This window comes from Bos grunniens, chromosome 25, assembly GCF_055505025.1.
Source record: "Bos grunniens cultivar Pamir isolate PY7600 chromosome 25, Bosgru_T2T1.0, whole genome shotgun sequence".
Taxonomy (NCBI): domain Eukaryota; kingdom Metazoa; phylum Chordata; class Mammalia; order Artiodactyla; family Bovidae; genus Bos; species Bos grunniens.
Window position 1 is genome coordinate 16,685,888 of NC_141189.1, and position 24,766 is coordinate 16,710,653.

General features: G+C 44.8%; 1 protein-coding gene and 1 long non-coding RNA gene across 8 annotated transcripts in view; one reads left to right on the top strand and one right to left on the bottom strand.

The window, feature by feature from the left end:
• Positions 1 to 104: 104 nt before the first annotated feature.
• Positions 105 to 24,766, bottom strand: part of SGF29 (SAGA complex associated factor 29) — a 30,257-nt gene continuing 5,595 nt past the window's right edge. For 3 of the 6 annotated variants that reach the window (XM_086375076.1, XM_086375077.1, XM_086375075.1), the window contains exons 2-10: positions 19,126 to 19,215; positions 16,985 to 17,060; positions 16,688 to 16,760; positions 2,959 to 3,023; positions 1,842 to 1,971; positions 1,620 to 1,766; positions 1,358 to 1,393; positions 1,099 to 1,261; positions 105 to 307 (exon numbers count right to left, since the gene is read on the bottom strand). In XM_086375076.1, the coding sequence (XP_086231202.1) occupies positions 191 to 307; positions 1,099 to 1,261; positions 1,358 to 1,393; positions 1,620 to 1,766; positions 1,842 to 1,971; positions 2,959 to 3,023; positions 16,688 to 16,760; positions 16,985 to 17,060; positions 19,126 to 19,200 (882 nt within the window). In that variant the 5' untranslated portion in view covers positions 19,201 to 19,215 and the 3' untranslated portion in view covers positions 105 to 190. Of the gene's footprint in view, positions 308 to 1,098; positions 1,262 to 1,357; positions 1,394 to 1,619; positions 1,767 to 1,841; positions 1,972 to 2,209; positions 2,686 to 2,958; positions 3,024 to 16,687; positions 16,761 to 16,957; positions 17,061 to 19,125; positions 19,216 to 24,766 lie in introns of those variants that run through there. The other 3 variants (XM_086375080.1, XM_086375081.1, XM_086375078.1) reach the window with 2 other exon arrangements.
• On the top strand, positions 6,481 to 14,055 carry LOC147345186 (uncharacterized). 2 transcript variants are annotated; one of them, XR_015154579.1, is made up of 2 exons: positions 6,481 to 6,627; positions 11,342 to 14,055. It is a non-coding gene; the product is annotated as an uncharacterized LOC147345186 (long non-coding RNA). The 2 variants fall into 2 exon arrangements; XR_015154580.1 differs by having other exon boundaries at positions 6,481 to 6,623.

A 24,766-nucleotide genomic window follows, 5' to 3' on the forward strand; every position in this document is an offset into this window, starting at 1 on the left:
ATGCCCACTGGGACCCAATGAGGCCATCTCCCCTGGTGGCCTCTAGCTCGCCCTAGTGGGGAGGGAGAGAAGGGTCTGGAAAAGCAAAACCCAGGAGACATGGACAAGGAGGAAGAATATTTATTTGATCACAAAATCTTGTGCGTCCCCCTTTGAGGGTGTCAGCTGATTGCGAGTCTACTAGGCCACTTCACTTTTTCTTGGGCTCCTTACAAGCCACCACGTACCGCTGGGCTACATTGAGGGGAGGGGAGTAACCGTCTGCATAGGAGGTGTCTTCAAACAGGACGGAATAGTCATCCTGGGGCTGCAGCAGAGGCAGACAGGAGGGACTGGTCAGAGAGCTCCAGGCGAGCCCCCCGCCCCACAGCACCACCACTAAGCTAGTGACAGGAACCTCTGGCTCGTGGCCCCCAGACACGCCTGTCCTCATAGTCACTCAGGAAGTGGAGATGTGTGAACACAGTCCCTGTTACTACAGAACTCTTTCCTCAGCAACAAAAGGCCAAGGGTAAGGGATGAAGAGCAAGGAGACCACCACCTACATGGGTGGGCCGTAACTGGAGGGTGTGGCACCAGGGAGCCTGGGTTAAAGGGATCAAGGACAACCTAGAGGGCAACAGCAAGGATCCCGGAGGAAGAGGCAAGAATAGCCTTTAAACTGTCATCAGGTGACCAGGGCATCAGCAATGTGGTTAAGAGCATGAGGGAAAGCGGTTCAGCCAAAGAAAAGGCAGTGGGGCTGGAGTTAAGGGCTCCAAGACAGGCCCTGGGCATGGAGCTTCTTATCTCAATGCAAAAGCAAGGTTAGACTAGTGTACGCATCATGTCCATTCAGCTCAGGGCTCGCTAAGGCTCTGAAACTCAGGAAGAGGAGGGTGGGCCAGTGTTGCCCCAGAGGGCAGGGCTGGAGGGAAGACTAAGAAGAAGACAGAGAGCAACTTACAGGGCCCTCTGAGCTCAGAGAGGCTGTGAGATGAGGACAAGAGGGGAAGGAGGTAGGAAGGTGACTCCAGGAGCCATGTGGCCACCTGGCCCTGATGTTAGGGACGGCCTCTCCTGTGGGGGCTGCCTTACCCGTTGTGGGGGCTGCCTTACCCGTTGTGGGGGCGTGTGGATCAGGGCGCGGTAGAAGCAGGTGGTCTGGGGATACAGGGCCAGCACAAGCTGCTCCTTCTGGAATAAAGCTTCGGGGTCCGTCTCCGGGTTGGCCTTCCACTGGGGTAGTGGGATGATCCGCCGGCGGCTCAGGGTGTGTCTCCTGGGGGTGGGGCTGAGGTCAGGTGGGGGCCCCATCCCCGCAGGTTGGCTGCCCCCCCGGCTTCCACGGCCCCCCACCCCCCACCAGCACACTCACTCTTTGCCTTCCTCGTCAATGTCGTCTACCTCATACCTGTGGGTGGACGAAAGGAAAGGGCTGGATGCAGAAAGGGTCAGGGTCACAGTCCAAGTCGGGGAGTCGTGAGGAAGGGAGAGGAGGGCAGGGAGGGGAAGCAGTCCCCTGGTCCCCACAGGCACCCAGGGGTGTAGCTTTTCTCCCAGCCTGCAGATGGGTAAGAGTGTAGCCCATGCGGCTGTGGTGACGGGAGAACAGCCCATGGGGCTGGGGGACCACTCACTTGTTGGTGGCGTGGCTGTAACTGACCACCTCGGCCAGGATCCACTGCTCATCCCCATCCACGGCCTTCACCCGGGCAGCCACCTTGTCTCCAGGTTTGGCCACGTAGTCCCCAGAAGCTGGAATGGCCCCGCATAGGGGCGGGGGCCTGAGAACAGAATTAAAATGTTCAGTCCCAGCCCCCGCCTTGCCAGCCCCTACCCTACCCAGGGCCTACCCTCACTTGTCACCAGGCTTCCCGATCCACAGGGGCAGGGTCATGGCTGACTGCTGCAGCAGGGTCATGAGCACCCCCCTGCGCATGGTCTTCCGAGGCGGCTCCGAGTCATTGTACAGGCCTGCGATCTTGGCCGCTGTTGGAAAGAGAGACGTGAGCCCTCAGGATATCAGAGATAGGGCGCCCACCCCAGCCCTCCCACATTGGGCCTTCAGAGCTCAGCCTGCAGCACCCTGGCCTGAGTGAGCACCAAGGGCCCATGTGCCATCCTGCCCCTTCCTCAAGATGCCCACAGTGAGAACATTCAGACTGACAGATGGAGAGCCGCCAGGAGGGTGGATACCCTAAGGGGAAGGAACAGGAAAGGGCAGAAGCTGGGGTTGGGGGGCAGTGGTCACGTTCTAGTTCTTGATCTGGGTGAACATTTTGTTCAGTTAGTGAAAAGTTTCAGCAAGCTGTGTGTTCACATCTGTGTTCTTTCCTATTAACATATGTTGTAGTTCAACAACCAAAAATTTTTAAAAACGAATGTAGACAGACCCCTGATCTCCTTGGGCATGGTTCAACACACCCAGCCACGTTATACAAACCCAGCTGGTGGTGTGACAGCATTTTTGATGGATGAGCAGGTGTGTTTGTGGGTTCACTGGGGCAAGAGAGTCGGGAAGGCCCCAGGAGCCTGAGGGATCTGGAAGCCAGCGCCGCGTGTAGGTAAACTCCATGTGGAAGGCTGGTTTCAAGACCCCCAGGGTGCAGCTCTCAAAACACGGCCAGGTTCTCTTCAGAGCAAGAAATGGGAGGGGGGAGAATTCCCTGGCAGTCCAATGGTTAGAACTCTGCGCTTTCATGGCTGAGGGTGTGGATTTAAAAAAGAAAGAAATGTGAGGTGGCAGTAGTAAAGGGGGTGGGGGTAAGTGCCCCAGACAGTAGACAGAGCAGGGCAATCAGCGTGGTCCACAGGGAGCACTGGGGACCATCCCCATTCCCTTCCTAGCCCCAGGCTGCTGCTGCTCCGTCAGAAACCCCCAGACAATCCCACTGGACTGAAGTCACAGGCGCCCCCACAGGGAGCCCGACTGTCGCTCTCAGGAACCATCACTCCACCGGGCGGTCTCTAACTCACCAATCCGCCTCTCTTCCAACAGAGACTTGATTTCTGCAATCTTATCCAGGGCTTTCCGAAGGATGCTGAGGTTGGGGGAGAAGGGAGAGAAGAGGTCTGCGTGAAGCACAAAGCATAGACTTCCTTTTCTCGTTACGGCAGGCTAGCCAGCTCAGACCAAGCCTGCTGCCGGAAACCATGGACCCTAAATGTGTACTCTTTATTCTTAAAAGCACAAAAGAGCGGATGAGATGGGAGGAAGTAGTGGGACAAACAACCTAAGAGGGTTGGTAAGCGAAGCGGAGGGCTCCCTTTGCCTGAGGGCACCAGACAAATGCTGCGGAAGGGCTGTGGGGTGCTGGCGGCCTCTAACAATTGAGATTTCAGAGGACAGAAGTTAGAATTCGCGGTCTGCCCTAGTTGCACACATAAGAGGAGACACTCTGGAGGACTATGGGGAGTTGTCTCAGCCCACAGCAGGGCTGGGGGTGGCGGGAACTTGTCCCCACCCCCTGGAAACCCCTGGAGTTCAATTATGGGGGCTCCAGAGTGGCCAGGACCCAAGAAACCTAGCAGAAGTGCACACAAATCCTTGCTGGAAAAAGGCTTCTTCATCCCAGAGTGTGGGGGACCTCCCCCAAAGGGTAGTTCAACAGCAGTAAGCAGCACTGAATCCACTTCAGGTCATTTATTCTCCGGCCCACTCCTCTAGCAAACCTTTAGTAAAAACCCACGTGTTAAGGAAGGCCTTGGTTCAGCATGAGACCCGTGAGAACACAGCATAGTAGGGTCACAGAAGGTATCCCAGAGGGTGTGACTCTTGTGGATTTGTCAGGCAGAGGCCAGAAGGCTGGGCAAGGGGCAGCCTTGGCAGAGGGAACTGGGCAAACAGAGTAGCGAGGGATGAACATCTTGCCGCAGGCTCAGAGCATTGAAGCTCAGCGTGGCTGGCATCCGACACAGGGACCACTCGGCCAGACCTACCATGGGCTTGTGAGTGAGCACTGGGACACAGGGCAACCAGGCAGAGGAGTAAAATCCAGGAGGCCAAAGGGAACTTTGAAAGTCTGATCACTGCTTCTGGGCCTATTGGGAGGACATCCTTTTATGTAGTTATGTCCTAAATTATATTCTATGAGGTACTGATGGCATGGTTCTCAGCCTTAGCTGGACAGCAGAATGCTCAGGGAGCTTTTTACAAAGAATCCTAGTTGTTTTAAGAATCCTCAGCAGATGCCAAAACTAGTCCGGGGGTGGGGGGGGTTGATGTGAAATGGGCTATGTACATAGTCTCAAAGTATCTAAGATACCTGTCAATTACACAATGGAAAATAGCCCTAACTTGAGAAATACGGAAGAGCCCACCTTTACCAGTGAGAGTTTTGCCTTCTAATATGAAGACGGAGGACATCACTTCCAGAAGCGTAAAACCTGAATCTAATTGTGAGGAAACAGCAGCAAACCCAACTGAGGGAGATTCTACATTGGCTTATCATTTTCAGAATGTAAAAGTCATGAGAAGCAGAGATAGCCTGGGAACCATTCCACATTGAGAGAGACTAAAGAGGCAGGAAAACTAACCTACACTAGGAAAATATTCTGTTCTTTTGCCATCAAGGTCATCTAAATAAGACCTGTAGCTCAGTTAATAGTTTTATATCAGCATATTATCGTAATTTTGAGAAATGTGCTATGGTTGTTTAATAAGAATGTCCTTTTGTAAAGCACATGATGATTATAATGTGTTTAGAGGTCAAGAGGCATCAGGCATGGTGTCTGCAACATAAAAGGTTCAGAAAAAAAAATTTTTGACTATACAGAGAACAATAAAAGCAAATGTGATAAAAATATATTTACCTAAGTCTGATCATATAAAAAGTTAATACCAATACATGAGTTCCACCCTAGTTAAATCAGAACCTCTGGGCGTAGCCAGCCTTGAGAATAGTGTGTGAATATACTCCACTGGCATACTTCCTTAATACTGAGTTAAAGAAACTGTTGCAGAACTTGGCATAGCCTTTACCACTGTAACTTGCATTGTGAATCTCCAAGGAAAGGAATGTAACATTGCTGCAGTCCATGGGGTCTGCAAAGAGTCTGATACAACTTAGCTACTGAACCACAACAAAGTTACTGAAGTTCCACTGGGGAGGTCTGAGGAAACAATGTTTTAAGATCATTTACTATTTCAAGAGCAGTTTTCTGGAACTGAAATTTCTGCCTCTCCCAACCAGAGAGGTCAATCAGAATGAGCACCCAGCAAAGCATGGGTCTGTACCTTCTAGCAGGCAGCCTGCCAGCCTGTCAGCACCCTTCAGGGAAGGGCCACCCCAAGAGGCTTGCTTCCCCTGGGATAGTGGAGGAAAGACCTCTTGCTGGCTGATCCTTTGAAGTGTCCTCAGCCAAGAACCCTGAGCCCTAACTTCCCTCCCCAACCATTAATAAGGGCCTAACCAGTGTGGGCTCTTTAAAGTAATCCAGTACTGCTGCATACCAGTTCACAGTAATTATCTGATTAGATTGAACTTTTAAAAAGAAAATTAGTTAAAATTCCTTGTGGGCTTTCTTCTCTCTTGCTGAGGTAGTTGGAATTATGCTTGCAGAGGCAGACAGAAAGCAGCTAATAAGCCAAGGGGTGCTGCACAGATGGAACTGCCCGGGAGCTGCCCACCCTCTGGCCATCTACAGAAGAAGGAATCTAGCAACAGCGCTGGCTGCGCAGTCTCCCTCAGCCCCAGGCCCAGCGGGAGGATAAACACAATAGACTCTAGACTCTCAAGCACATGGCTTCTCTGCCCTCCTGTAACTGGTCTGTGTCTGTGCGTGACCCTATCAGGCCTGAGAAGGGACAATACCTTCCCTCCAGCTTCCCAGCGGACACATTCTGTGATGGATCGAGACTGTCAGGAAGCATTTAACAGGAGGCTTCCTGTGTGCCGTCATGAATCCTCTGGATCTGTCACGAATCCTCCTTTGGATCTGTCATGAATCCTCTGTTCCTTATTAAGGAATTAAGAGTGGCAAACCGCTCCCAGGGCTGAGGAATGCATGCATTTCCTTTGTTAGTTTTTCCATACGGTGAGAAGTAACTATTTACGACCCTCTTCCTTTTTATGAACCCTATGGTAAAAGTGATTATTTACAACCCTCTCTCTTTGATATGGATTGCCTTATGTTTCCTTGATAATTTGTAAGTCTGGACTTTTGATCTTTATCTTTGCTGAACAAAGCTACCTTATAAGACAGTATATATACCCACACTATGTTGAATAAAACACCCTTGTTCCATCAGAGCTTGGGTCCCCGTGTCTGTCTTTCTGTTTCTCTCTCTTTCTCTCTCTCAGGCTAATTCTTTGGAGCGCAGAAGCCCACTGAGCTCACTTTCTTGCCTGGGCTTGCAAGACCCTTGCGAGAGGGTGCTCTGTGCCTACGTGAAGCAGTGCAAGCCCTGTGTCAAGGGCTTTATTGGTTTTCTGTGTAAACCAAGGAATATCAGCCTCTCTCTCTCTCTCTCTTTTACTTTCTTATCATCAACTCCAGACCACCAGGTTCCAGTCCATTCAGGATCAGATCAGATCAGATCAGTCGCTCAGTTGTGTCCAGTCCATTAACGGACCTCAACAAGTGGCACCCAGAACAGGGACCTGGTAGATTTGGACGGAGTGACTCAAGGACCTATTGAGGTGGGTAAGTACTAAGACATGGGCCAAATGGCTGGAAAGCCCCATCACTTTTCTACTTTACTTCACCACTTAAAGTTCAGGGACTTTCAGTTTCACGCCAGCGAATAGAGGCTTGCCTTCAGACAGTGGTTGCATGTAACCCTTGGTTCCCTGATGAAGGTAGTTTTGATTTAAAAATTTGGCACCAGGTCAAAGAAAATGTTCAATGAGCTGCCAGACAGGGAAAAAATATTCCGATAGATTTCTGGCCCCTATGGGCTCTCATCAAAGCTGTGATTCTGCCATTTCGAGGTAATTCTAGCCCTCCTGATATTCAGCAACAGGCAGAACACTTATTACATGAATATGAATTAGATGATGAAACCTTACAAAAGGCCCAATTAGAACATAAAATATTTCAGAGCTTTCCTACAAGCCCTGCCCTGGTTGCTCCAAGCACTCCTCCCCTGCCAATGGGCACAAATCCCAAAGTCTCTCCCTTGCTAGAACCTAATGATTCTGGCAACAACTCCCCTAAGACACCTTTTGACATTAAAACCAACAACACCTTTCTGAATAACAATAATAAGTTTTTTTACCACATACTCTTAATTGTAAGAATTTGCTACCTACTCACTCTCCTTCATGACAAAGGCTCTCTGAATTGCTGGCTTTGCAATCACAAGTCTCTGAAGCTGATGGTTTCTCCGCCTTTCCAGTTTTTAGAAATCCTGACACTCAAGGGCATATAATATCTCAATATGAGAGTATTAACTTTTATCACATGCAACAAATTTAAAAAGCTATAACTATGTACAGCCCACATTCACCTTTTCCTAAAGCACGTCTAAATTCTGTAGTATCCTCTACTGGAAATTTTATTCCCCATGATTGGTGAACTTTAATAAAAGCTCTCCTTAAACCAGGAGAATATCTTCAGTGGATAATGTGGTTTCATGATATAGCCAGAGATCATGCTAACAGAAACGCTTGAGCTGGCACTCACCAAATTAAATTACTTTTGAGATGCTAACAGGACATTTAGGACAGGACAATTTGACGCTACAGAAGCTCAAATACAGTGCCCTCCTTTGTTACATGAACAATTAAAAACAGTGGTCCTTGAAGCTTGGGATCAAATCACTCCTAAAGGGGAGCCTATAGGTAGCTACACTAAAATACTGCAAGGACCTAATGAAACGTATGCTGATTTTTTAGCTAGATTAGAAACTGCTATTTCCAGTACTGTAATTGGAGAAGAAGCCAAAAGGCAACTAGAGAAATTACTTGCTTATGAAAATGCAAATCAGGAATGTCAAAAGGCTATAGCTCCAATTAGTGAGACAGAGACTATTATTGATTATTTGAAGGCTTGTCACAATCTAGGATCAGAAACTCAAAAGATGCAAATGCTAGCTGAAACAATGGTTGCTGCCTTAAGAAAAGGAAATGAAGGATGCTTTACATGTGGAGATAAGAACCATTTAAAAAGGGACTGCCCTAAGAAAGCTACTAAAAAACCTCCAAAAATCTGCCCCCACAAACCTTCGGTCTTTTACTTGGCCGATCTAGTTTGACTTCTAAAGGAATTACTGTTCACCCTGGAGTCACTGATTCAGATTATAAAGGAGAAATTCAAATTATGACGTCATCTCAGATTTTACGGCAATTCAAAAAGGGGGATAAAATTTCTCAATTACTTCTTTTACCTTACATTTCTATTAACTCCTCTAATAGTGTACAGATGGGCGGATTTGGCAGTACAGATCAAAAACAGTCCTTTTGGACATCATTAGTATCTGAATTTGACTGACCGACTATAAATATCAAAATTAATGGTAAAAGATTTTCTGGTCTCAACACTGGATCTGATATTACTATTATTTCCAAACATTTATGGCCCAAATCCTGGCCTGTACAAAAATTTCTTGCCAAATTGCAGAGATTTCTCAAACCAAAGTACAAGAGGTTTATCAGAGTACTCAAATCTATCCATGTGAGGGACCAGAACGCCAACCTGCAACATTAAGACCTTCTGTGATAGATGCACCCCTTAATCTAATAGGAAGGGACTGACTTATGCAATGGCAAACTCAGATATACATTCCACATTTTTCCTAGGGGCCACTGCTCATTTAAGAAACAATACAATTATTAAAATAACTTGGAAGAATGACGAGCCTATTTGGACAGAGCAGTGGCCCCTCACGATAGAGAAATTACAGGTGGCTAAGGAACTTATAGATACACAACTAGAATTAAAGCATATTGAGGAATCTTGTTCTCCTTGGAACTCTCCTATATTTGTTATAAAAAAGAAATCTAACAAATGGCATCTCCTAACAGACCTTAGAAAAGTTAATGCATCTATGAAACCTATGGGTGCATTACAACCAGGAATCCCATCACCTACCACTATTCCTCAAAACTGGCACATAATTATTATTGATTTACAAGACTGCTTTTTTAATATACCTTTACACCCTTTAGACCGAGAGAGATTCATTCTCTCTCCTTTATCCTAATCATATCAGACCTCATAAACGGTACCAATGGGCTGTACTGCCACAAGGGATGATGAATTCTCCCACCGTGTGTCAGTACTACGTAGCCAAAGCCCTTGAGCCTGTGAGAAAACAATTTCCTAACTTTCTTGTTATTTACCATATGGATGATATATTGTTTTCAGCTCCATCTATCTTAGAAACTCAACACATGTTTGATATAGCTCAACTACGCTTAAAAAATTCTGGATTAATCACTGCCCCTGAAAAAATTCAAACCTCTACACCTTACCATTGCTTGGGGTTTGTTGTTAATGGACAACATATTATTCCCCAACTCACTCAGATCCGTACTGATAAATTATCAACCTTAAATGATTTTCAAAAGCTCTTGCTGCTGCTAAGTCGCTTCAGTCGTGTCTGAAGGGTCCATAGACGGCCTCCCACCAGGCTCCCCGTCCCTGGGATGGGATTCTCCAGGCAAGAACACTGGAGTGGGTTGCCATTTCCTTCTCCAATACATAAAAATAAAAAGTGAAAGTGAAGTTGCTCAGTCGTGTCCGACTCTTCGTGACCCCATGGACTGCAGCCCACCAGGCTCCTCCATCCATGGTATTTTCCAGGCAAGAGTACTGGAGTTAGGTGCTATTGCCTTCTCCGAGACCTTCTTTAGGCATTGCTAATTATCAACTCAATAACCTATTTAATACTTTAAAAGGCGCTCCTGATTTAAATAGCCCTCGTTCACTTTCTCAAGAGGCACGAGAGGAACTCTACTTAGTGCAAAATAAGTTACAAAAACAATTTCTTACTTGCATCAAACTAGATTTACCTCTAGAATTGTTTATACTCCCCTCTCTTCATTCTCCCACAGGACTTCTTGCCCAATAAGAACACCCAGTAGAATAGATCTATACCCGTTTTAGGGGAATAAAGTCACTTATACCCTACCTTGATTTAATTGCTCTAATCACTATCAATGGAAGAAATAGGACTAAAACTCTAATTGGCTCTGATCCTCATAAAATTGTAATACCTATCAATAAATCTCAATTTGAGAACGCATTACAAACTTCTACTGATTTCCAAATAGCTTTTCTGGAATATTTTGGAGAAATTTCATTTCATTATCCTTCTGGTAAGCTGTGGAATTTCTTCAAAAATACTGCATTTATTATTTCTCATATTATCAGCTCACAGCCTATACCACAAGCTGAGATTTTTTTATATAGATGGGACTAAAAACGCCAAAGCTTCATTCTGGTCTCTTAAGGAATATAAAGTCTTTTATACTAAATTTCATTCTGCTCAACAAAATCAATTATATGCTCTTATTCAAGTTACTTGCCTACATCCTTACCCCCTTAATATAGTCTCTGACTCTATATTCAGTTTTTGTATTAAAAAATATAGAAACCTCCACCATAAACTCCAATCAACCTATTATTCAACAACTCTTTTTCGAACTACTATCTTCCAATATAAATGGAACACAATTCTTCCATTTATATTACACATATTCAAGCACATTCTTGCCTTCCCGGCCCCATGACTCATGGTAATGAAGAGGCTGATAAACTGGTTTCCTTTGCTACTCTGGAGGAACAGCATGTTCTGTTGCATAACAATGCTGGCTCCCTACACCAGCTATGGACAATCCCATACCGCCAGGCTAAAGAAATTATTAGTAATTACTCTACTTGTAGATTCCACATCTTCCACCCATTGCACAAGGTGTTAATCCTCACGGTTTGCAACCTAATGAACTATGGCAAATGGATGAACTCATTGCCCTGAACTTTCTCCATTTTCTTTCTCTATGTCTGTATCAACACTAATTCTTCTTTTATTTGGGCTACACCTCTTTGCGGTGAGGCTACACATGTTATAACTCACTTATTAGCTTCTTTTGCTGTAATGGGAACTCCTAGTTCTATAAAAACAGACAATGACCCTGCCTGTATTTCTAGACACTTTAAACAATTTTTACAATCTTTTTCTATTAAATATATTACAGGTATTCCATATAATCCACAGGCACAAGGCATAGTCAAATGAGCACATCACACACTAAAGTTGCAAATTAAAAAATTTTTAAAGGGGGAATACACAGGAACACTACTGTCCTCCTTATCAAAAGCAGACTTTACTAGATTCCAACATAAGATATTTTCAAAACCTATAACTATTGTTAATACAGCTTTATTTGTTTTAAATTTTTTAAACTTACCACAGGGAGATATCTTAACAAGAGCAGAAAAGCATTTTGAGGAACTGAAGGACACTTCACTTCCCCTGCCCATTTGGAACCACGACGGGTTAACGAAACAATGGAAATCTGGGAAACTAATACAGGGAAAGGGGTTTGCTTGTATTTCCCCAGATGGATCCAACAAACTCACATGGCTTCCTCTTCGGAAGATTTGACCCAAGGGGGCCCCTGGCCTTCAAAATAGAGACAAAACAACAAAAACCCCAGGAGGAAGAAATTCCAATATGGGCCATGGCGGCTCTAAAGATCTCCAGGAAGCACCACCCTCGGCGGCATCAACCTTATGATCTCCCCACTTGGGGACAAATAAAAACGCGTACTAATCGAGCTGAAAATTTGATCTTTCAACAGGGAATGCTTCGGAGTCCTGGAGTCCTGAATACATTTTCCTCGCAATGCTCAGTCTGCTTGCCTGTGCCTCCCCTGTTCAAGCTTGAACTAATCATACTTCCTGGGCTTACATACCCAACCCCCCTCTACTACAGGTGGTCAAATGGACAGAGAGAGAACCAATCGTTTCAACTAATGACTCTATACATACGCCTTCTCCCTGGAGCATTAAAGGGTCCTCACACACTGAAGAAGAAGGAAAACTAATTAATATTTCTCTAGGTTATGAAGTCCTTCCTTTTTGCATGGGCCCAGCAGAATTATGCATAAACGTTAGCCGACAGACTTGTGCTTTCGGCCTGCCTCCCAAAAAGGATTTTCGGATGTTGCTTGGATTATTTACTGCCCTTTCTTTGTGAACCATGTTTATACTACTGAGGCTTTGGGGAAAGAGTTAGGGAAAGAACAAAGAACATTATGCGAAGGGTTTACTTATAAGAACTTTACATATACTCTTGTTCGTTGGGACAAATGTCAACCCAAATCAGGAAAATTAATGTTTGTGGCTAATCATACGATTGTGGATTGGGGACCCCATGGTATGTGGCTATCTAACTGCTCAGATGATGTTAATAGCACTGCGGGTGACTATGCTACTCAAGTGGCATGGAAGGTTAATGACACTATGATAGAGCATTACCATGACAAAGGACTTCTTGGGTGGCTTGACAGTGGATTAGCCCCACCTCGTCCTAGGATGTCCTGGATAAACAGAGTGGGCTGAACAATGGGACATTTGGAAACCTGCTGCGAGCACCAAAGAACCTGGGACTGGGACCCGGCATTTCACAGGGACCAGTCGTAGTCATAGTAACTATTTCTTTCACTATCATCAATCATATTTTATACAGGCCTGTGTCCCCACTTCCTTTTGTTATAGCCATAGGAAATTTACAATAAGACTTTACGTTCTGTAACTTGTATTAATTGCAAACTATATACCTGTCTTAACTCCTCTATTTCTTTAAGAAATTATTCCCTTTTGATTCTTCGATCTTGACATAATTTGTGGTTACCAATAAATCTCCAATGACCCTGGGAAGAAGGTCCCATGGCTGGACTTGCTTCCAGATTACTTACTAAACTGCTCCAACGATCTAAACGATTCGTTGGATGGCTGATTCTTGGCATTTTGGGGTTAGTAGCTATTTGCACCACTGCTGCTGTTGCCAGTGCTGCTTTACATACCTCGATTCAAACATATAATTTTATCCAAAATTGGACTGAAGATGCTCAGTCCTGAAGAGGCTGCTCAGGTAGGTGAGGATATTCAAGAGGAAATACAGGAACTAAAAACAGCCATCAAATGGGTCAGAGATCAATTAATAGATTTGCAAAAACAAGTGATACTAAAATGTGATTGGAATTCTACTCAGTTTTGTGTTACTCCTGTTCATTTCAATCATAGTGCCTACAACTGGAAACAAATCAAATTTCATTTACAAAACATACATGATAATGCCTCTCTGAACGTACAATTACTGCAAAAGGAAACCTTTGAAACCTTTTCTAAACGTCTGCCCTCTTCCACTAATTTGGAAACTAGCTGAACAACTAGCTGATCAATTATCTGGGCTAGACCCATGAGGATGGTTTCAAAGTTATCACCCACAGCATCGGGTCTGGAACTGTAACTTTGGTGATTGTCTTGGTAATTATATTTGTTGTTTATCATTGCCTTTCTATAAGGTTGGTGAATACTAAACAAACTCAATTGCTCAGGACCTTTTTTACAAATATAATAAAATAGGGGGAATTGTCAGGAAGCATTTAACAGGAGGCTTCCTGTGTGCTGTTTTGGATCTGTCATGAATCCTCTGTTCCTTATTAATTCCTGAACACTTTCACTTTTCATTTTCATTCATTGGAGAAGGAAATGGCAACCCACTCCAGTGTTCTTGCCTGGAGAATCCCAGGGACGGGGGAGCCTGGTGGGCTGCCGTCTATGGGGTCGCACAGAGTCGGACACAACTGAAGTGACTTAGCATAGCATAGCATTCAGGAATTAAGAGGAGTGGCAAACCGCTCAGGGGGCTGAGGAATGCGTGCATTTCCTTTGTTAGTTTTTCCATACGGTGAGAAGTAACTATTTACGACCCTCTTCCTTTTTATGAACCGTATGGTAAAAGTGATTATTTACAACTCTCTCTCTTTGATATGGATGGCCTTATGTTTCCTTGATAATTGTAAGTCTGGACTTTTGATCTTTATCTTTGCTGAACAAAACCACCTTGTAAGACAGTATATATACCCACAGTGTTGAATAAAACACCCTTGTTCCATCAGAGCTTGGGTCCCCGTGTCTTTCTTTCTGTTTCTCTCTCTCTCTCTCTCTCAGGCTAATTCTTTGGAGTGCAGAAGCCCACTGAGCTCACTTTCTTGCCCGGGCTTGCAAGACCCTTGTGAGAGGGTGCCCTGTGCCTACGTGAAGCAGTGCAAGCCCCATGTCAAGGGTTTTATTGGTTTTCTCCCTAAACCAAGGAATATCAGCCTCTTTCTCTCTCTTACTTTCTTATCGTTGACTCCAGACCACCAGGTTCCGGTCCATTAAAGGACCTCAACAGAGACGAGAGTCCTCCCCCCGGTCAGCACCACAGGACAGTGTCCATGCTGCAGGTGCCCACACACAAGCAGCCTGCTGACCAGACCTTGGCGCCTGGCTCAGATAGACAGTCCAGGCGCTAAGGCATTCATTCTCTGCTCCAGGCACTTAACGTTTGAGGCTGTGACCGCCCAGGTCCTCACAAAGTTAAACTGACCTCTGCCTGCACTGGATTAACTACTCATCAAACTACCTTCCTTCAATGGAACTCTGAGCGAGGCTGTTAGTGTCTGTGGCCAAAGAGTCATGGAGTACACCATCCCTGACACTCTGCCCTCCTGAAGCTGCATCCGGAGAAACGCCTTCTGAATCAGTGTCAGAAAATATCTTGTTCCCACCAGTCTGGGTGTTTGGGGGAGAATGGATACATGTATATGTATAGCTGAGTCACTCTGCTATGCACTTGAAAGAATCTCAACATTGTCAATTGGCTACACTCCAATATAAAATAACAAGTTTTTAAAAATACATTTTGAAAAAAGAAAAAGAAAATATCTTGTCCCCCCTGGAATGGCTACCCATCTCCACTGGCACATGGAAAGTGACATCTTTGATCCGTCTCCTTTGACTCCTGCCAAAAGAGACGGTTGTTAAATGAAGACGGAGGGTTTTCTGTTTTCTGCAAAAGCAGGAGGAAAACTGGCTAGGAAGAGCTGAAGGCTCAGATGAAGGAAGAGCACAGTAGGTGATGAAGCAGCATGGGCTCCTGGGGCCTCTGTAGTTTCACGAGAGGTTTACCACAAATATTAGGAAGAAGAGCTGACAGGCACCACAGCACCCGGGTCAGGGCCGCGTGGGCACGAATACCACCACGTTTTCCCCACCCAGACGCGGAGCTCCTGTGGGCACGTCTGGTGTCTTATCTGCCTCATTCGCTCTTCTGTTCCCAGCATGGTATCTGGAGGGGAGGACTCCTTACTTAATATTTAGTGACTGAATATAAGAAGTTCTGAGAGTCTGAAAAAAGTCAAATGGCAGCACAACTGCCAGGGACCTGCACTTCGGAAATAAGCTTTAAGTGTTAAACTCTGGAAAGTCGAGGCCAGAGAAGAGCCCAAACCATCTGGCTGCAGAAGCTGTCGCCTCACTCTGCCTCACTCTGCCGGCAGTTAATCTGAGAAGGGAACATCTGCCTTTTACTTTCAAATGAGTGTGAGTCACTTTGACCTATACAAGCCAAACTCCAGGCCCTCTAGTGGGAAAGGGCCCCACAATGAACCTTCTAATCAGGAGAAGATGGGGGTGGGCAAGGGCAGGCTGGAAAGCCAAGAAAGCAACACCTCCGACCAGAATTCACTGTGTCCCCTCCCCGCCAGTCAGCCCCACCCTTTTGTTTCTGTTCCCCATCAGACCCCTTTGTCTAAGCTAAAAACCTTGGAAAGCTTCTCCTCTCCCATCTGGTCCCCAATTTGATCTCAGAACCTGGCTCTTGTTTCTCCAGCCCCACTGACATTGCCTCAGCTCAACTCCATCGTACCTTATGCCTGGTCTCCAAGCGAGACTTGAATCTCACCCAGTCTGTTCTCTGCCTGACAGCCGGGCATTTCTCTCCTGCTCTTATACCATCTTTGGTTTCCTATTGCCTCCAAGATAAAGTCCGAGTATTGAAGGCCCTCCCCATCATGCCCTCCCCTCCCCCAGCCACACAGGGCTAGTTCTCACTCCCCAAATGCTTGAGCCCTGCACGTGCTCCTCCACGGCCCTGGCACACTCCATCTTGTCCGCCTACCCATCCCTAGCTCAAGTTTCTCTCCTCCCTGAGAGGGTCCCAGATTCCGAGGCCCAGTGAGCACCTCTCTGCCGGCCCACCAACTACACTGTCCTGTAACTTTTTTAGAGCATCTGTCCTTTCTGGATGGCTTGCCCCTGAAGGCAGGCCCCTCACTATCCTGTGTGTCTCTGTGGAGACTGCCCAGCACCAGGCATCGCCATAGGTCATGGTCAAAACAGTTTGAAAATACAGATATCAGTGACTTTATATGCATTACCACATTTTACGTTGACAATTCTATAGGGAGTTATTATCCCTATTTTAATGAGGGAGTAACTGAGTCTCAGCTCAAGAGACCACCAAAGGTCAAGTGATAGGGAAAAGGCAGCACTGCAATTTGACCTATGCCCTTCTGCCATTTATACAACAGTGGGCCGGGGAAGAGGGACAAGAGTGGGCTCTAGAGAAGCTGGGCCCTACAGGAGAGGCTAGGAGTCAGGATCTGCTTACCCCTGAGGAGCGGGGGCAGGCTGGGGTCTTGGGCTCCTACAGCCCAGCACCTGGGTGAGGAGAGAGGCAACGGCAAAGCAGAGGGACAGTACTCACTTGCACTCAGCCTCCGCATCGGCTTTGGCAGTTGTATAGAGGCCACGCAGCTTTGTCCGGTAATAGGGAGAGACTGCAGAGTAAACACAGGGAGACAGATGCATGGGAGTCTGTCATCCATCTTCTGGGTCATCTTGGGTCACCTGGCCTGAGTGAAAACTGTCCTTCAGGCTTAGGCAGCAGTTCATTTCGGATCAGGCAGATACACGCAAAAGTTGCTTTTGAAAATGAGGACAGCTAGTCTTAGCTCGCACCCACCCCCCTCCTCACCTTTCTCTCCTGAGCCCAGCTACTCACTCTTGTTCTCAGTCTGCATCCGCTCGTGGGTCTTCTGGATGTTCACTAAGTTGTGTTCACTCCTCGAACGCTCTTCCTGCAAGGATGAGGTCGACAGGACATGAGGGGCCCTTCATGCTGCTGTGCTAAGTACCCTACAGCCCTGGCCAGAGGCCCCATAAATAGGGCCCTCATTCTGTAAATCCAACTTCCAAATCCCTAAAAGCAAAAGGAATTTTTCCCCCACCTAATGCAAAAGCAGTACAAAAGGCATTAAAGTTCAATCACAAGTTATACATTTAATGACACTCCTTTATCAAAAAAGACAAAGTGATCCACAGATTCAACGCAACCCCCATCGAAATTCCAGCTGACTTCTCTGCAGAAACGGAAAAGCTCATCCTCAAATTCATATGGAAATTCAATTGATCCAGAACAGCCAAAACAATCTCAAAAAAGAAAAACAAAAATAACATGGGAGAACGCACATTTCTCAATTTCCGAACTTTCTACAAAGCTGCAGTGTTGAATGGTGTGACACTGCCATATAAATCAATGGAATAGAATTGAGAGTCTAGAAATTAACACATGTATCTATGAGCAATTCATCTGGGGAAGCGGGGGTAGGGAAGGAAACTGGTACAATTCTTCCCCATGTCAGTGATCCTAGGACCAAGGCTGCAAGTGAAGATGCTGGGAGCTAGGATGATTCCTAAGAAAGAAATTGTAACTTTATCTTTTAACCTTTATGTCAGAATTTCTAAAAACCTGAGAGGGTAGCCATCTGGCAAAATGCAGTTAAGAGTGAATGCAGTTATATCACATAATTGAAACAGCCCACTAATTCAGAAATAACTGAATCATGGCCAACTGTCCTAAAGCCTGTTCATAAATCTGGTAAATGGGCAGGGCCAATTCTGTTGCAAAGGTAAAAGAAACTGCTCTGTAATTCTTACTGATCTGTTCTATAATGAAACCAATTTTACTATGATCACACTTCATTATGTTATAACACACTGGTACTGTCAGTAAGATATAACTATGTTTTGTTAAGTAAGTCATAGGCTAATACTGATACTGATGACCAAATGTATTAGGGGATTGAGTCAAAGTCTTCTGAGAATGAAATGCTGATAAAAAATGACTGGCCTGAGGAGGAACTGGATTTGACTCATCAGCTAATTTTGATACCAAACAGTTTCACATAAATCTATCGTAAGGTACAGAGAGTGGAAGATGAAAGAGGAAATTGGGTAATCAAATTAGGACAAAAGTATGAAAGTGCGTGTAATGGTTCTATAGAACAGATTTAGTTGTTTCTTTAAGTCTATCTCGATGTTACAAAGATTCCTGCAAATGTCAGGCATATTCATCCTGATACTATTATATCAGGTACACCTGTATCTGCTATATAAATGCTACGTATGCATGCAAAGTCACTTCAGTTGTGTCCGACTCTGTGTGACCCTATGGACTGTAGCCCGCCAGGCTCCTCTGTCCATGGGGATTCTCCAGGCAAGAACACTGGAGTGGGTTGCCATGCCCTTGTCTATAAATGCTATACTAAATGTAAATGTTCAAATGATTATTTTGCTGTATCAGGGCCAAGGGCTAGGGAGGTGGGTATGCAGTTAAAGATTAATTCAGCAGGCTAGGGTTTTCAAACGCTGGGCATTTCAAAACAGGGTTGGCCCTTGACCAGCTCTTGGGAAATAACCTCTAAACATACCTGGAATATTTTGCCTGATAGGAGTGTCTCTGTTTACCTGGAACAAGGAGGTGGAGGCATACAGAAAGTGACTGCTACAGGGTACGGGGCTTTTTTGAAAATGTTCTGAACTTGATGATGGTGATGGTTGCACAACACTTTGAATATTGGATTCAAATTGAACTGTACACCTTAAATGGGTGAACTGTATGTGAATATAGCTCAGTATCGCAATATTGCTGTTACTAACCAAAAAGAACCATGAAATCCTGCACGTGACAGAAAATCCAATAGGCACGGCGGTCATACCCTCCATGCTCCTCCTCTCACCTTCATGACATCACTGTGGTTCTGGCACGTCCAAACTCTTTGAACACAACTACCCCTGCCCCCTCCACAGTTCAGTATCACAGCCCACGATCCCCTCTACGAGTGGAGGGCTGTGGCTTTTTACCTGGGTTTGCTTGATCAGCTGATGGAGCTCTGTGAGCAGTTCTGCAATTCGGGAATCAGCAGACACGAGGGCCATGGTATACAGGGGCGCCTGCGGGGAGGGAAGGAAAAGAGAACTTATTAGTGGCTGTTGTGGGTTTAACCATTCTTCTGGTTAGGACGCTGCAGTCCTAACTTCTGGTACTTGTGAGTGTGACCTTATATAGAAACAGCGTCTTTGCAGATGTAATTAAGATGCATGTTAAGATGAGATCATACTGGAAAAGGGTGGGCCTCAATCTAACATGAGGGCTTCCCTGGTGGTTCATGCAGCTTCCCAGGTGACGCAGTGGTAAAGAATCTGCCTGCCAAGGCAGGAGACATAAGAGACGTGGGTTCAGTCCCTTGTTGGGAAGATCCCCTGGAGTAGGAAATGGCAACATGCTCCAATTTCCTTGCCTGGAAAATTCTACGGACAGAGAAGCCTAGTGGGCTACAGTCTATGGGGTCGCAAAGAGTCAGACATGACTGTGTACCCCCACACACACACATAATCAAATATGTCTTGTGTCCGTGCAAGAGAAGAAACAAGAGACACACAGAGAGAATGCCAGGTGGAGAGGGAAGACAGGGAAGACAGCCATCTGACAGAGACAGAGACTGGAGTTAGGCAGCTGCAAGCTAAGGAGTGCCAACGATTGCTGGCAACCACTAGAAACTGGGAGAGAGATAGGGAACATATTCCCCTTCTGAGCCCCCAAGAAGGACCCTACCTTTGATTCTGCAACTAACAGAACTGCTTGAGTTCGGAATTCTAGCCTTCAGATCTGTGAAAGAATACATTTCTTTTGTTTGTAGTCACCTAGTTTATGGTCATTTGTTCACAGCAGCCTTAGGAAACTAATACAGTGGCAAGCGGTCCTGGAATGCTTCCCCAGTCCAGTGATGCTTGGATTCGGTGTGTTCAAACAAGTCAGGAGTACTTAGTAAGTACCTTCCAAAAGCAGCACGCCGTAGCCCCAGCTCTTGTAAAGCATTCTGGTTTACCCTCCTCCTGCCTTTTTTTTTTAACTTTGCTTCCCTGATAGCTCAGTTGGTAAAGAATCCACCTGCATTGCAGGAGACCCTGGTTCGATTCCTGGGCCAGGAAGATCCGCTGGAGAAGGGATAGGCTACCCACTCCAGTATTGTTGGGCTTCCCTTGCGGCTTAACTGGTAAAGAATCCGCCTGCAATGTGGGAGACCTGGGTTTGATCCCTGGATTGGGAAGATCCTCTGGAGAAGAGAAAGGCTACCCACTCCAGTGTTCTGATGTGGAGAATTCCATGGACTGTATAGTGCATGGGGTCGCAAAGAGTCAGACACGACTGAGTGACTTTCACTTTGCCCTGTTTTTAAATCTGTAATTGAAGACTCAAATAAGATCTTATATGAAGACACTTTCCAAGTCATAAAGCACTGTGATTTTTTTTTTTTACTGTAGAGGGAAGAGAAATTAACTACTAAAAGTTTCTGACTTAAGGTAAGATAAATGTATTCTGATGAAAATAAAATGTAACAGTAGATAATCAGGATAAAAGACAATAATAGGCAATGTTATTTTATTATTTTTTTAATAGGCAATTTTAAAAGTAAGCTACTGTTTTGCCAAGATACAACCTAAATGTCCATCAACAGATAAATGGATAAAGAAGATGTGGTACATATATACAATGGAATACTACTCAGCCATAAAAAAGAAAGAAATAATACCATTTGCAGCAACATGGATGTAACTGAAGACTATCATACTAAGTGAAATCAGTCAGAAAGAGAAAGACAAATACCATAGATATCACTTATATATGGAATTTAAAATATGATTCAAATGAAATCTATCTATGAAACAGAAACAGAATCATGGACACAAAGAACAGACTGATAGTTGCCAAGGGGAAGAGGACTGGAGAAGAGATGGAGTGGGCAGTAGAGGTTAGTGGATATAAGTTTTTATACATAGGATGGATGAATAACAAGGTCATACTGTATAGCACAGAGAGCTATATTCAATATCCTATGATTAAACCATAATGGAAAAGAATATTTAAAAAAAATTTTTCAGGAATTCCCTAGTGGTCCAGTGGTTGGGACTCTGCACTCTCACTGATGAGAGCCTTAATTCAATCCCTGGTCAGGGGAACTACAAAATCCCACAAGTCGTATGGTACAGCCAGAAAGTAAAAATAAATTAAAAAATGATTTTAAAAATGTGTGTGTGTGTCTGTATATATATATACATATATAAAACACTGAATCACTGTTTTACAGCAGTAGTCAACACAACATCGACTATACCTCAATAAAAAAAATTTTTTTAAGTAAGCTTTTGTAACTAGGTGAAAATGGACACATGCTTAAAGAGAAAAGGAGATGGGAAAAAAAAAAAAAAGGAGATGGGAAGAAAAAAGGAAAATTTTTTAGGATGTTGAAATTTTACATGATCCCCCTACCTTCTGGGAAAGGTGGTTCAATTAATATATCTCCATATCCACAAAGATCAGCTTCACACTGAATCTCCCCCATCCCTCCTAGAAGTAAACTGAATTCCTTGTATGTAAATATTCATATCTTCTTAAAATTTCTGCTTTTGTTTATTTAAAAAGTAATATAAAAACCAGGAATACAGGAGAACTGCCTCAAGTTGATCAAGGGCATCTATGAAAACCCATAGATAACATCATACTTACTGGTGAAAGACTTAAAACTTTCCCCGCTAAGATCAGCAACAAGTCAACACTGTTCTGGAGGTTCTAGTTAGGGCAATAGAATGAAATAAAAGGACCAAGACTGGAAAGAAAAAAGTAAAACTATCTCCACCTGCAGAAAACATGGCCTTGTACACAGAAAACCCTGGATACTTGTTTATGTATGGCTGAGTCCCTTTGTTGTTCATTTGAAACTATTACAACATTGTTAATCAGCTATACTATTAATACTGATATTTCTTGGGCTCCAAAATCACTGCAGATGGTGGCTGCAGCCATGAAATTAAAAGATGCTTGCTCCTGGAAGAAAAGCTATGACAAACCTAGACAGCATATTAAAAAGCAAAGACATTACTTTACAGGCAAAGGTCTGTCTAGTCAAAGCCATAGTTTTTCCGGTAGCCATGTATGGATGTGAGAGTTGCACCATAAAGAAAGCTGAGCGCTGAAGAACTGAAACTTCTGAACTGCAGTGTTGGAGAAGACTCTTGAGAGTCCCTTGGACAGCAAGGAGATCCAACCAGTCCATCCTAAAGGAAATCAGTCCTGAATATTCATTGAAAGGACTGATGTTGAAGTTGAAACTCCAATACTTTGGCCACCTGATGTGAAGAACTGACTCATTTGAAAAGATCCTGATTCTGGGAAAGACTGAAAGCAGGAGGAGAAGAGGAAGACAGAGGATGAGAGGTTGGATGGCATTATCGACTCAAAGGACATGAGTCTGAGCAAGCTCCAGGAGCTGGTGATAGACAGGGAAGCCGGGTTTGCTGCAGTCCATGGGGTCACAAAGAGTTGGACGTGACTGAGCGACTGAACGGATTGAAATGCACATTTTAAATACATGTCCATCTCCATCTCTGCCAGCCCTCACCAAACACTAATTTACCTTCTGTCTCTAGATATTTACCTATTCTGCACTTTATTTTCTTTGATTGTTCAATAATATTCCATGTTTGCATATACTACATTTTGTATATCAGCTCATCAACTGATGGACATTTTGGGTTGTGTTCACTTTTTGGCTGCTATAAATACTTGCAGACATGTTTTCATTTTCTGGGCATGTACCAAGGAGTGCAACTGCTGGGTCATATGGTAACTCTATGTTGAAGCTTTGGAGAACTGCTGGACTGTTTCCAATGTGGATGTGCCATCTATATCTCCATCAGCAACATAGGAGGGTTCTGCTATCTCTGGTATCTGCATCAACACGTGATATTATCTACCTTTTTGATTACAGCCATCTGAGTAGGTATGAAATGCTAACCATGGTTTTGCTTTGCATTTCTTTGATGGCTAGTGATGTTGAACATCTTTTCCGATGTTCAAATGCCATTTTTGTATCTTCTTGGGAGAACTGCCCTTTGCCCGTTTTTATTGGTTTTATAAAAGTGATTACTGAATTGTGTCCTTTAAAGCACATGTTCTCAATTTTTATGAAGTCCAACTTAGCTGCGACACATCTTTTTTTCCTCACATGTGCAGTGCTATTTTTACCACTGCTGCTGCTGCTAAGTCGCTTCAGTCGTGTCGGACTCTATGCAACCCCATAGACGGAAGCCCACCAGGCTCCCTCGTCCCTGGGATTCTCCAGGCAAGAACACTGGAGTGGGTTGCCATTTCCTTCTCCAATGCATGAAAGTGAAAAGTGAAAGTGAAGTCGCTCAGTCGTGTCCGACTCTTAGTGACCCCGTGGACTATAGCCTACCAGGCTCCTCCATCCATGGGATTTTACCACTGCAGGTCTTATATAATGCATTTCAATACAAATAACATGTCCCTTAAGAAAAAAAAAGTCTAGTTGCACTAATTAGAACCACATGAAATCAGGAATCTAGAGTTTAAGAGATTCAAAGTGAATAAATTTGAGGATGAATAGCATAAAGGTCATCTGCTGAGCAAAGAGGAAGGAGCAAAGAGCCCCCACTGAACCACAACCAAGGTGAGGGTGTGGACCAAGGATGAGTCCCGTGGGAAGATCCTGGGAAAGACCAGATCAGCATGGAAAAATGTTGCTCTCTCCTGCCACATAAAGCAGAATCCTGGTTGGAACCACCTGCCTTCTACATGCCTACCCTGTGCATATCAAAACAGGGGGAAGCCCCCCAAATGGACAGGTGGGTTTTACTTTATACAAACATTGACAGCAAGTATTCCCATTCTGCTACTAGAAAAATCAGTTACCTTTTCTGATAATTTGGACACTTCAAACCTCTTCTCTCCTCAGTACCTCTGCTCCTGCCTTCATACCTGACTTTGGGTCTCCTTTACTGATGTCCAAGGTTCCTACTTTGCTCAGATGACAAGCCAGAGACCATGAGGTCTCTGCAAACGATCCCACCATCAAAACCATGACCTCGTGCAGCAGAGCTCCATTCCGCCTTCCCCTCAAGACAGAAGACTGTCCTTTCACTTACTGAAGACTAAAATCTCCTTCATCTGTGCTCTGAACCCCATCTCCTCTTGCACCACTTGACATGTTTTTCCTATGCTTTACAAGCAAACAAGCACACTTTGGGGCAGGGACCCATCTTAAAAATAAAAGCTTCTTAACCGCATGCTCACCTCACAGACCCACCCATCCCTGGTTCCACTTCAAAATTAAAGTTGTCTAAGCATGTGCCCCTCTACTTCTTCACCCCTATTTCACTTTTCAACCCACTTTCAGCTAGCTTCATCCTCACCAGCCCAGCGAAAATGTTCTCAAGAAAAGTGAATCACTTCCTACAGGCCAAAGCATTGGATCCTTTCCTGCTTTATCCGACCTGATGTGTCAGCATGCAGGCACAGGTGTCCCTTCCCTCCTCCACCTCTGGCTTCAGGGCCTCCCTGCTGTGTGGGGTGCCTACACCTCATCTCAGCTCCTCCTCAGTCTACTGGGCTGATCTCCCTCCTGAACATTCTCTAAATGCTGGA